The sequence below is a fragment of the Panicum virgatum genome, chromosome 1N (assembly GCF_016808335.1).
Source record: "Panicum virgatum strain AP13 chromosome 1N, P.virgatum_v5, whole genome shotgun sequence".
Classification (NCBI taxonomy): domain Eukaryota; kingdom Viridiplantae; phylum Streptophyta; class Magnoliopsida; order Poales; family Poaceae; genus Panicum; species Panicum virgatum.
Window position 1 is genome coordinate 59,599,748 of NC_053145.1, and position 12,039 is coordinate 59,611,786.

Consider the following 12,039-nt stretch of genomic DNA (forward strand, 5'->3'; position numbering starts at 1 on the left):
ATACTGGACAGTGCTTTGTGGACTGACATGCATTTTCTTTGCTGCATAACACTATTTTCTTTGCTGCAGGGTACCGCTAGTGTCTTGTAGCCAATAATTTTTTTTCATTGTTCTACAGCATATGCCAACGACGGGCATCCTACCACAAATTTTACCTTTTTTATAATTATTATTACCAGTACAATTTTTCACATATTGTGCACACACCTGGCCGCAAGCTTATGCACCAGGCATCAGCCAAGTTTGCTGGCCAGCAAGTGAGCCCAACGTGACTCGGTTAGTGCGGGCGTGGGTGAAAAGCACACGATTCATAGGTTCAAAAAACCAGAGTTCAAAAGGAAAATTTCCACAGCCATGATACATGAGCTTGAAGACTGATTTTACAAGTCAATATACATTCATTCAGGATTGGATGATGTACAAATCTTGCTTTGATATGTAATAGCACGACATTAAATTCCCTGGTTGCATGATAAACTGCTCTCTGAACTGCCCTACACGTTTGCTTGGGATGTCGATAGAGACCTCATCCAAGCTGGGCATCCCTTCAGCCTTTACCCCCTCGCCACATACAAGAAACTGGTTCCCCACGATGAACGATCCAGATACACGAATTGCAACTCCAGTTTCACCGTTTGCACGGCAATGTAGCTTCTCAACAACATGAACGATTTTCTCCCTAGGCCTGTCACCCTTTAACTTCTTCCTTATATTTGACAGGCTATCAAAAATGTCATTTTGGCCCACGTACACGTTCCCTGAGAAACTGCCAAAACAGGATAGGTAAGACAACATATCATGTATGTGTGCTCAGAGACAGATTTCAGAACAGCTATAACAATTTAACAACAATTATCATGCAAAGAATAATACTCCAAGAGGAGCAAAAGCACCACAACAATAAAATTGGAAAAAAAATGGCAGTAATCGTCCAGTAGTTTCAGGATATAGAACTAAGTTTTAAAAGACTGTGAAGTTGATACACAAGTATGTAATCATGATGCTTACAATTGCAACACTGGCTTAAGGTACCTGAAAGTAGATTGTTCCATGTAGAATGTCTTCATATGATGCCAAATCCCATCAGATCCGTTGAACAAGAGATAGTAATGTATCGCAAGCATCTGGAATTAAGCAAAGAACAATATATGTTATGCATTGTAGACATGATGCCCACCTACTTATCTTCCCATAAAAATCCGCATTTTTTTAAGCACATCTTAGTAGGCCACATCTATTCAATGGCATGAATGTACATAGGATCATTCAGAAGAATAAAGGAATGTAAGCCAATGGGTTAAATTGCGCGACAAAAATTGTAGTCAAACTGAAATTAAACTACAGTAAGAATAAAGTTGAAATATGTTACTAGACTCACCTCAGCTATTTGTTTTAACCTTTCTGTTGGATCAACAACACTTTTGACATATGATGCCAAATCCACATCGGCTTTCAGGTACCTCTTAATGAATGGGTGTGACAAAAGCTGCAGCATGTATTGAATGTAATCAATGAAAACAGTGGGATAAAACATAATCTACTTGAGTTCACTGGTATGCTTAAGTTATTGGCAAAATGACATTTTAACATTCTATGATTACATCAAACTGATCACTAATAACCACTTACATTCTTCTTACAAACACTGACAACACTGAGAGACCATGAGAATTATGACAAACGTATGCATTGAAACCATGACCTGCAGAACTCAAATTATATGCAAATCATCATACACAAGTATCTTTACCTGCTCACACGTGGGCCTTGCATCAGCATCTTTTTGCAAGCAATCATTGATGAACGAGCAAAACTCTGGTGAATAAGCATCTTCTGGTGGAGTTGGTGATGGATCATCCAGTATCTGAATTACAAGACATCAAGTTAAGAAAGCAGACAGCAAAGTGCAAACAACCATTCAAAGATACTTAGAAGTGGTCACAACATCCTATAGCAAATTGAAATATGATGCTATCATTAAAGCCAACTGCAGGCAGAAACAGCGCATAAGCAGCTAGAACTAAGGTCACTTGCAGTTGTTGCATTGCGCTAGCTGTGTTTATTTTTAAGTTGCTATAGAAAAGAAACTTTTTAAGTTGCAACAGAGAGTGACCATTGACTACACTGTCCGTTGATTTAACATAAAAAATTCATAGCGGAAGTGGGGAACCCAACATCCATGCATTCAACTAGCTGTTACCAGTAACCTTGTGTGTCATGTCCATATTCAGTCAAGTTTCTAGGTGCAGAGTGTTTTGTGCTAGCAGATTTTCCACTGGTAGTTTAGGAGAATAGTACATGATCATAGTTATAAATGCTTGCAGTTACCAGGAGGCTATCTCAACAATAACTGTAGCTCTATCTCTGCTATACATAGAGGAGAAAACAGAAAATGCTGCAAGCCATTCGGCAACACCAATGTGTCCTATTGTTCTTGAGTGAGTTCTTGGGCAAACCTTACAGCAGTAGGGGCTGTTATTAGCTAATTACTACATCCATTCTTAAATATATGACGTTTAGAAAGCTAACAAGTTCAAAAAATGAACTAATTTGCTTGTCCAAAACGTCATACATTTGAGAACAGAGGGAGTATAAGGGGAAAAAAGTATCATAAGAAAACTAAGATAACCAAGAGGACGTGTACAAATGGGTCATTTTTCCCATATCATCATACATTACATCTCAAACATCAATCAAGAATAATTGTAGGTCTATACTACAATTATAAACACACTGAGTAGGCACAGGCGCGCGCGCACACACACACCTGCAGCATGAGATTTGCTGGGCCTTCATTTACATCATATGGGAATTTTCCAGTAGAACATTCCAGTATTGTTAGTCCGAGACTCCAAATATCCGCAGCACAAGAATAGTTCTCGTTGCGAATTCTCTCAGGTGACATATATGTGACCGTGCCTACAAAGGTAGCACACTGGAACATATTTATTTAGCAAGAAAATATATTGCAGATTCAATCTATATAATTTCATGTTCAATACTATTCAGAAAAGAATTATCACACATTAAGCAACGCTAGAAGAACATAGTGATGACTGTCACCAATAAGTAGCATACCATAGCCATTGTGTTGTCCAAACCAGCACTAACACCAAAGTCTGTAATCTTCGCCTCACCCTTAAGATTTACCAGTAAATTTGCTGGCTTTATATCTCTATGCACTAGATGCCTTACTTCATGCAAGTATCGCAGACCCTTCAAAATTATATACAGAAGAATGTAGAAAGTCAAATTCACAGAAAGTCACAGCTTGATTTTTACTAATGCCAGCATGGAAACTAAAATAGATGTGGAAGATCCATACAAGCAATACTTTCTGTAGCATATGTGAAAGAACTGGTTCTGGTATAAATTTCTTGACCCTTATAACATCTGCCAAGGAACCACCATCCATGTATTCAAGAGCAATGCTTATTTGTCCAGAATCAGGCATGTAAAATGCACCCTGGAACTCAACTAAACCAGGATAACAACATGCTTCGCATAATGTTCTCATCTCATTGAGAATCTGTTGCCTCTTCTCCTGCAAAGATATCAGGAAACATGAGACACATAAAAGTTGTGAAAAGCAATGGCTTAAGTTTACCAACTGAAACTGTAAAAATATGAATTAGATAGGTAGTGACAACAACATATAATACCCAGATTAGTATATGTGATAATAAACATGCTTCACAGTAATGGTATTCAAATTGAAGTTAGAATAGAAGAGAGCATATTTACTCTTTCACATGCCTGCTTAATTGCTCAGATTATGCAACAAAACTGAGCCAACTACTCCACTCTCCCTACTACAACAACAGAATCCTACTGTACTCAATTAAATGGGTGTTGTGGAAATCACAGTAAAGGGACATTAAGTTGTCTGGTTAAATGGATGCAGTGACCATTAAATATACATGACTTAGATTCCAATTAGAGCTCGCGAATGCAAAACCAGCCAGCTTGCTGATTAACTATCAGATTAACATTTAGTCGGCTGTATAATCATGGTTTTTTTAGTGAGCATAGTCACGTTTGACTAGCAGTACTCTGACCGCACGTTACAGCCATTGGCCCATCTAAATAGACCATCATATTCAAGCATTAGTATACTTATGAGATTTGTGGACAAGATTAACTCGAAAAAAGATGATTCAGATATGAACAAAGACTCATACGTGTGAGAGAGTGATACTTCTAATGCATAAGTTTGGCCTCAAGATGAATCTGCATGTCCATGAAATGAGCTAAGCTAGTTAGAAACTTGGACCTAATTTGGTAGTAGTATAAATTACTTCATTTTAACAATGGCATGCAAATTTAATATCAGAAAGAAAAGAATATCATCAATATGTACACATAGAAGCACGGAATACCAAATCTCTGCATAATTCCAATCACTATTCTGTTTTCCAATTATTTATGTGTCAATACCCTTTGTGTCCAATGGACACATGCCATTGTCCACAATACTGCATTGGGTGCAAAGAAAGTACAAGTCTTAGCAGGATATTTTAAGCTCCAAAAATTTTGCTCCAGCTTTTCAAACAGCAAGAACATTTAATCGCATTGCATGGTGGACAAAGAAAACGAGATATGCCCTACAGTGTAAGTATGCTCCATGATGCAACTAAACAGGGAAATAGGAATATAGGGCCCGTATTAAAATTAATTTTCCACTGAAAAAAATTAACGTTAACTTATTTCCAAAAATGAATGTAAAAATTTTTAGAAGAGGTAGGATTTAGAGTTTTAGACTAGACATCTTGAATTATACTGCAGAGAGAACAATGAATATTGCCACTGCACAGCTATTGAATCAACTAGAGATACATAACCTTACAAAGTCTAGCTTCACACAAGCTCTAAATCCTATAAAATATGATTAAGGAATTAGGGAAAAAGGGCAAAAAGAGAACACAAAAACATGGTCGTTATTTGTATCTTTGACTGTAAGGAATAATGATACGAACCTTCTCGTATATGTTTATCTTCTTCAAGGCCAAAATACGATGAACTGGAATAAATATAGCTCTCTCCACAACACTACTTGCACCATTACCAATGGCACCAAATATGTGCATCTCATGAGAGGCGCAACGGTATGCCTTCTCATCAGAATCTGACTCGACTTGCCTGGCACTTCGTTTATGAAATCCATGCTCATTGATGTTGTACTCACCCAAGGATCTACTAAGTAAATTAACAGTTCCGCTATCAGAAACCTACACAAAAAAAAGATCTATATCAAAATTACTATGCATGAAATTATATGTGCTTAAGACTTTAAGCAGCAAGCATGGTATACATAAGTTTGAATAAAACTGGTTGTCATAAATTATCTAACCATCCACAACTCATGCGCATATCCTTTCCTACTTACATGCCTCAGTATGGTTACTGTGATCTAGTTTGATATGGGAGAAGATAGAGTAATTGAGAGAGCATAACTGTGTCCCATCACAACATCAAAGAAAGTAAGGTAACAGTTTAACTGCAAAATTAATAGCAAACAGATCTATATTTCGCTTATCAGGCAATAAAGGCTACTCAAGTCTCAAGATGTGAAGATTCCACAGATGGGGAAGAAGCACATCAAAATGAGTTTACTTTCACTGCTGAGAAATAAATTAAAAAAAACATTTCACTAAACAGAAACACAGGAGGCATAGTGTGATAGGTGGCAGTCAATAAAAAAACCCCAGAAGGCAATTGAACCATAACATTGATCATTGATGTGATTATGTCCAATATATCCAATTGCATAGGATACAGCAGACACTGCTATGTTTAGCAAAATAGATTAGGATGTATTTACTCCATCCTGTAAGGATTGCATAGATTGTACCCAACAGAAAAAATGTCAACAAGTGAACAAAACATAGACCTACATATATATTCATTTGATTGCTCATCCTCTCAAATTAAGTATAAACAATGGAGGTCATGTAAAAGTACCACGCAGAGTTTAAGCAACTAAATCCAAGACCAGAGGTAGCTACCACAATTCATTGTAATTAAAAACAAGGAATGAAGAAGAGAATACAAAGCGTGCTTACTACGTAGGAATCGCAAGTATCTTCCGGAAAGGGCACCCTGTTACTGGCGGCACCTCTGTCCGGGTCATCGAACAGCAAGGGTTGCAGCTTCTTCTTCAACTCCTCCAGCCCTGCCATCAGGGCGTCTGAGGTCAGGGGCAGATACCCTGCTGCGGGGCGGATCCAGTATAGGACACTATAATTGGGTCAGATCCGAATAAAACTGGCTTAGGTTTGGGGAGCCCGATCTCGACAGCGGGAAGGGAAAGGAATGGAATGGAAGGGTGTACCTAGTGGAAGTGGATGCTCATCGCCGGGGCTGGCCCGACGAAGACCTGGGCGTAGGATGGCGGCGCTCGCCCAGTCGTCACCGCCAGCAAAGAAAGGCTAGACGCGAGAGAGAGAGAGAGAGAGAGAGGGGACGGGAGATAGGAATAGGAGGGGAGAGGTTTTAATTTTGTATTTTTATCTTGAAAGCAAACGGAGAGGCATGGCCGCAATATCAGTTTTTTAGAAGTACTGGAATATAAAGACGACGGCGTAGGAGTTTGAGGCTACAGTATAGATGTCCATCTGGGCCGCCCGGCCCGACCCGGGGCCGGGCCCGCCCTGGCCCGGTCACCTCCGGGCCGTGCCTAGCCCGGCCCGATGCCTTAGTGGGCCGTGCCGGGTCAGCCCACGGGCTGCGCCGCCGGCCCAGGCATGGGCCCACGGGCCGAATTCGTGCCGTGCTGGCCCGGGAAGCACGGGAGCTTTCTCGTGCCCGTGCCGCCGCCCGCCCGCTGGCCGCCGCCCCTCGGCCGCACGCTGCCCGCCGCTAGCGTCAGCCGCCACCGCACCCACCGGCCGCCGCCGTCCTGGATTTAGAAGCCCCGTGCCGTCCTGGCCGTCCTGGATCTAGGAGTGGCGGCTTGCTCGTCACGGGGAGCCGCACCGCCGATGGAGGTTGGAGAGGAGGGGAGCGCCGACTGCCGGAGGTCGGAGAGGAGGGGGCGACGCCGCCACACCGGAGAGGGAGGCGCGCGTTGGCCAGAGAGGGGGGCGGCGCAGGGAGAGAGGCGCGCGTTGACCGAGCGTGAGCCAGAGCCCAGTGCGGAGGCCGGGGGGGGGGGTCGAGCCGTCCACGACGGGGCGAGGGAGTGCAGGCCGAAGGGGGCCGCCTCGACGGCGCAGTGAGGGAGTGGAGCTGCGGTGCGGAGGCGGGCAGGCGCGCGAAGGTGGGAAGGCGGCGACCGAGTGGGAAAATGGGAGCTAGGGTTCGAGAGCGGGGGGTCGGGGGGGGGGATTGGGGGTGGGGGACGGGGCCACTGGGGGCGCGCGGCGGGCGGTGGGCTGGCCGGCTGTGCTCTATTGTTGGAGTTAGCGACCGCTACCGGGCCGGCCTGCTAACTCCATGCCGGGCCGTGCCAGCCCACGGGCTGGGGTGACGGCCCAAACCTGGGCACGGGGAGCGAGCCGGGCCAGCCCGGACACGGATTGGACCGGGCCGGGCTGTGCTTGGGCCGGGCCAAATTGGCCGTGCTTCGGATGGGCTAACGGGTTGCGGGCTGTATGGACATCTATAGGCTACAGTGCTGCCTATAGGAGTAGTTGAGTCGACGTAAGTATATCGTATAGACCTTGGGCGAATGGGCCATTAGCAAGTTTTGGATATAATTAATTTAGTAATTAGAGCTAAAATATGGAAACACCAAAAATAATTAGAAAAGAACAAAATTCTCAAAACATTCTCTAAACAAGCTGGTACGGCTTATTATACGACTTAAACTAAAGCTATAATTCCGAAAGTATTGAGATCATTACAAAACGGAAATATCTATAAGCAGTTAAAAACAAAAAAAAATGAAAACAACTCCACACAATGAACCCCTTGCCGTGAGAATTTGTATTGGCAGTTATGGGGTAAGGCATTTCCGTGCGCTGATGATCGTCCACACGAGAAAGCAGCTAGCTGAGCTGAAAAGATTTTATTGGCCCACAACTAGCATCACCAACAACAAAGGAAAACATTACGCAATATCCGGGGCCACTTGACAGAGGAAACGAGTCCACCAACCAACATTTCTTAATTCTGATGCTACACTACTACTTTAAAAATATTTAGACCTGAAAATGCATTCAGCAATCAACATGTTGCTGAAGTTCACCACATTACACTGGAATCACAATTTATACCGTCAAATCGAGACAGAGTATATAGTGCGACTTGAAGGTGACCCTTTATCCATCTCTCCACTCTCTTCTTTCTCAGGATCGAAGCAGTTGACACACCAATCTCATTTTCGCCTATCCTTGGCCCTCTTAAGTGTTTGCTTCCCCTTGTTCTTCCACTTTTGGTTGCCTCCTGGCGTACGACTCTCCTGGATTTCCCGTACCTTGCGCTTCCTGCATTTCAGTGGAGACCGACATCACATTCAATTTCAGAAAAAGGTAAATCTCAAGCTACAAGGAAAAGATCTGGCACAGGATCTGTTTATTCTATTATCAGACATCAATGATGGGGGAAAGGCTAATGTAACAGCACTACATGCCCAGGAGTCAAAACAGAAAAGGAGATGCATTCTTGAAACTAGATGTCATTCTGAGTTTCTATGCACTGAAGCCTTGCTTCAATATCTGAAATCCAAATCATAATGACGAGGCTCTATGGTCTATAACTAAAATGAATTTCTCTTGTTAGATAAGTTACAGATAATGCTTGATAACTACAATTTCATGAGGAATCGGCAAGGTCATGTGCAATCGGAACAGAAAAGGTTACACTGAAAGACAAGTCAGTGCCGATTGATGAACATTCTTGTGTGATGAGCATAGTTGCATACCTGTAGCTCTTATGAGATTGATCCGATAACAGCTCATCAACCAATGTTGTTTTCCTCTCCCTCTTAGTCAGCCTACCTGAGTAGAACTCAGATGGAGGCTCAACAACTGTACCAACCTAAAACGAACATCAAGATATTCAGTACATCAGTTACAGAGGAGGATACATGAAGGTTTCAACAAAATATGATGATAAAAAATGCTGAATAAGTCTGCCTGATTGAGACTAGGTTACTTACTTGGAAGTACCTGGGAAGGGCCTTGGACTTTCCTGCCCTCTTGAAGTGCCTTTTTGGGTCCATTACATGCCTCAGCTACAAAACCGATGGCAAGCATATAATCACATAAGCATCCCAAAAGTCAAAACAGAATCATACAGTACCAACCAAGTTGAAACAGCACCATCCAACACGTTGCATTACTAATTGTATTGTATCTTGATTCTCAAACAAAGTAATTTTTGTTTCTTGTTGCAAGAAAATGTAAAGATAATGCAAAGAGGGGTAGAGGTAGACCTAAACTGACGTGGGATGAGTCGGTTAAGAGAGACCTTAATGATTGGAATATCTCTAAAGAGATAGCTTTGGATAGGAGCACTTGGAGACTAGCTATCAATGTGCCTGAACCTTAAACTTATTTTTTTTGGGTTTCATCTCTAGCCTACCCCAACTTGCTTGGGAAAAAAGGCTATGTTGTTGTTGTTGCTGCTGCAAGAAAATAAAACAACTTCGACCAGATGGTCACACTGTCAGATTTGTTGCAGTTATGTGTTCAATTTCGCACACGCAGCTGCACAAATAAGTTCCGGTTGCTTTTATCGTTGCCAATATTAATTCCCCAATTTTCTTTTTTTTAGGAGAGGGGGGGGGGAATCCCCACCTGGTTTCATTGATGGAGCTTCTTGCAAGCTCAATAAAACATAAGGTTCAGCAGTTTTACAACTAAAATTCACACAACACACGCAAGAAGAAAGATGATACAACAAACACCCAATAGCTAGGCCCAAGGCTACAAGGTTAAGGATTACTCCTTCAAAATGGAAGCACGTCGCTTATCCCCCAACAATGCTACCACCAAAACTAAATACTTCAGTGATCTCCATTCCACAGGCGACTGTAAAAGCTCAGAGTCGAATTCGACGGACGACGGCCGTGACTTGCATCACCTATGGAGCGTATCCGGGATCCAATCGACGAGCCGCCAACGCCATTTGAGGGGAGGAATCCTCAAAGGGGGAGGATCGACGAGAGGAGAACGAGGAGATCCAAGAGAGGGGATCATGGTCTCGCAACCCGGCAGTTGATGAGATGAAGCAATCAAGGAACATGGACGATTATGAGGTATGAAGATTCAAGGCAGACATCACCGGCAGTTGGCTTGTGCAACCGTGGAACGAAGATGCTTGCAAAGGACCATTGTAGAGCATTTTGGTGCTGATGCTTGTGGGGGGATCCTCCACAACGACACCTACAGCTAGGACGCGACGCCAACACGCCGCTGCCGCTGGTCTGGAACAACCAGAGCAGGGTTTTCACCCGGAGGGATCCCATGACTGCAGGAGGAGGAGAGAGCTCACACGACGCCTCAAAGGAGGTGAGCGACGTCCTCGGACGCCGCCGTCGTCAAGACCAGCAGAATGCCGGGCGCGGCTTTCGCCTTAAGCTCCCTGGAACCCCAGCAGGACAACCAAGCACCAAAGAAGAAGCGTGCAGTCAGCAGAAGATGTAGCACCGCCGTCGCCGACGCAGCGTCTCCACCAAGCGCGCAAAGCCGGGCGCCGCCGCGCCGTAAGGTCGCGCCGTGCGCCCGCGTTCGGCAGTGGACGGCCGTAGCCGTGCCGAGGCACGCCCTCTCCGCTGCCAGGCGAAGCCGCGCCCCGGCCGCCGGCGCCGCCGCAGGCAGGCCGAGCCGCTTGCCCGACGCACGCGTGACCGGACCAGCGCAGGGCGCCGCCGCCGCGAGGGGACAGCAGATCTGGTGGCATGCCAGCGGCTTGCCCACGAGAGGACGCCGTCGCCGCCGCATGCCCCCAGCACGCCGGAGGCTCGGGAAACGCAGATCCGGGACCTCCGGTCGCGGGGGCGCCGGATCCACCCTCAAGGGCACCGGATTTGGCGCCCCGAGCCGCCGCCGCTGCTCCACCACCCGCCGCCGTCGCACCCGGAGTCCGTGGCGGCATGGAGGGACGGCGGCCGTGGCGGCGTGGAGGGCGGCAACTGCTGCAGACCTCCCGTTGATGGCAGAGCAAGCCCTCGGGAGACCGGATCTGGCCATAGAGGACAGCACGGGGGGAGGTCCGCTGCGGATCTGGGCACCGCAGCAGCAACGGACCGGAGTTCGTCGAGGCAAGGGGGGATGGACCGAGGGGAAGGCGGAGAGGCCCCGCCGCCGCCGTCCTGGCACCCGCACGGACTTCCGGCGAGGTGCTCCGGCGGCGGCGAGGGGGGGGGGGGGGGGGGTTGAGCGCCGGCGGCGCGGTTTCCGGCCTCATTCCCCAATTTTCGACAGCTAATTATCTATTTTACAGGCACATATCAGGGTATTCTACTGCTTATAAGGTTACTGAGCCAGTGTAACACCACACCTGCAAAATCTCGAGATCTTTCTTCAACTCGGGAGTGATGCTCGGCGCCGGCATGTCGAACCTGAGAAACGGAGGGAGAAAGCACAAGCACTCAGGCACTCAGCCGTTAACCCTACCATGCGGCAGCAATCAATCATGCGAAATCGAATAAATCACGAGGACAACAGAACTCACCAGCCCTTGCCGGTGGTGTCCTTGACATTCTTCCTGGCGAGCTTGTTAACCTTCCTGGGGTCTATCGGTGGCACGAACAGCCCGTCCACGAGCTCGCTCGCGGGCTTCCAGATCGACCCCTGCGCGGTGCTCGTTTTCGGCGCCGGGTCGCTCTTGCTGCCACCGCTCGTCGTTGCTAGGGAAGGCAGCTTGGGCGCCCATGACAGGCCGATCGGCGCCGCCGTCTCCGACATCACTGGCCTACCGCTGCGAGTTGTGATAATTATCACTTCTCCCGCCTCGGTGCTGGATTAAGCTACCCGGCGGCAGGGGTGGGCGTGGGGCGGGAACGAGGAAAGCGGCGCGGCGGCCGTGGGGACGGACGGACGGTGAAGGCAGGCTTCAACGCTGATGGGGGACAGAGAGGGGAAAGGAGAGTAT

At 46.2% G+C, this 12,039-nt stretch overlaps 2 protein-coding genes across 6 annotated transcripts; both read right to left on the reverse strand.

The window, feature by feature from the left end:
* Positions 1-296: 296 nt before the first annotated feature.
* On the reverse strand, positions 297-6,492 carry LOC120657124 (mitogen-activated protein kinase kinase 3-like). Of its 5 annotated transcripts, none has more exons than XM_039935380.1 (10): positions 6,332-6,492; positions 6,063-6,237; positions 4,977-5,228; positions 3,326-3,544; positions 3,079-3,216; positions 2,768-2,935; positions 1,751-1,864; positions 1,379-1,486; positions 1,033-1,124; positions 297-766 (listed from the first exon to the last, which is right to left on the reverse strand). In XM_039935380.1, the coding sequence occupies exons 2-10, from the start codon at positions 6,177-6,179 to the stop codon at positions 403-405; spliced, it is 1,572 nt and encodes a 523-aa protein (XP_039791314.1). In that variant the 5' UTR covers positions 6,180-6,237; positions 6,332-6,492; the 3' UTR covers positions 297-402. The 5 variants fall into 5 exon arrangements, with proteins under 5 accessions (XP_039791314.1, XP_039791315.1, XP_039791316.1 ...); XM_039935381.1 differs by having other exon boundaries at positions 314-766; positions 6,063-6,211; positions 6,332-6,484; XM_039935382.1 differs by having other exon boundaries at positions 314-766; positions 6,063-6,208; positions 6,332-6,477.
* A 1,501-nt stretch (positions 6,493-7,993) lies between these two features.
* LOC120657129 (rRNA-processing protein fcf2-like) lies at positions 7,994-12,016 on the reverse strand. The gene is made up of 5 exons (XM_039935389.1): positions 11,620-12,016; positions 11,446-11,506; positions 9,101-9,175; positions 8,864-8,979; positions 7,994-8,426 (listed from the first exon to the last, which is right to left on the reverse strand). The coding sequence occupies exons 1-5, from the start codon at positions 11,850-11,852 to the stop codon at positions 8,318-8,320; spliced, it is 594 nt and encodes a 197-aa protein (XP_039791323.1). The 5' UTR covers positions 11,853-12,016; the 3' UTR covers positions 7,994-8,317.
* Between the last annotated feature and the right edge of the window lie 23 nt (positions 12,017-12,039).

Coding starts and splice junctions, on each gene's coding strand:
- LOC120657124 (XM_039935380.1), bottom strand. CDS start 6,179: ATGGCAGGGCTGGAGGAGTTGAAGAAGAAGCTGCAACCCTTGCTGTTC. Junction 3,217..3,325: donor TGCTACAGAAAGTATTGCTT/GTATGGATCTTC, acceptor ATAATTTTGAAG/GGTCTGCGATACTTGCATGA. Junction 1,125..1,378: donor GGTTAAAACAAATAGCTGAG/GTGAGTCTAGTA, acceptor GCTTAATTCCAG/ATGCTTGCGATACATTACTA.
- LOC120657129 (XM_039935389.1), bottom strand. CDS start 11,852: ATGTCGGAGACGGCGGCGCCGATCGGCCTGTCATGGGCGCCCAAGCTG. Junction 9,176..11,445: donor AAGATCTCGAGATTTTGCAG/GTGTGGTGTTAC, acceptor TCGGTTTTGTAG/CTGAGGCATGTAATGGACCC. Junction 8,427..8,863: donor CAATCTCATAAGAGCTACAG/GTATGCAACTAT, acceptor ACTGAAATGCAG/GAAGCGCAAGGTACGGGAAA.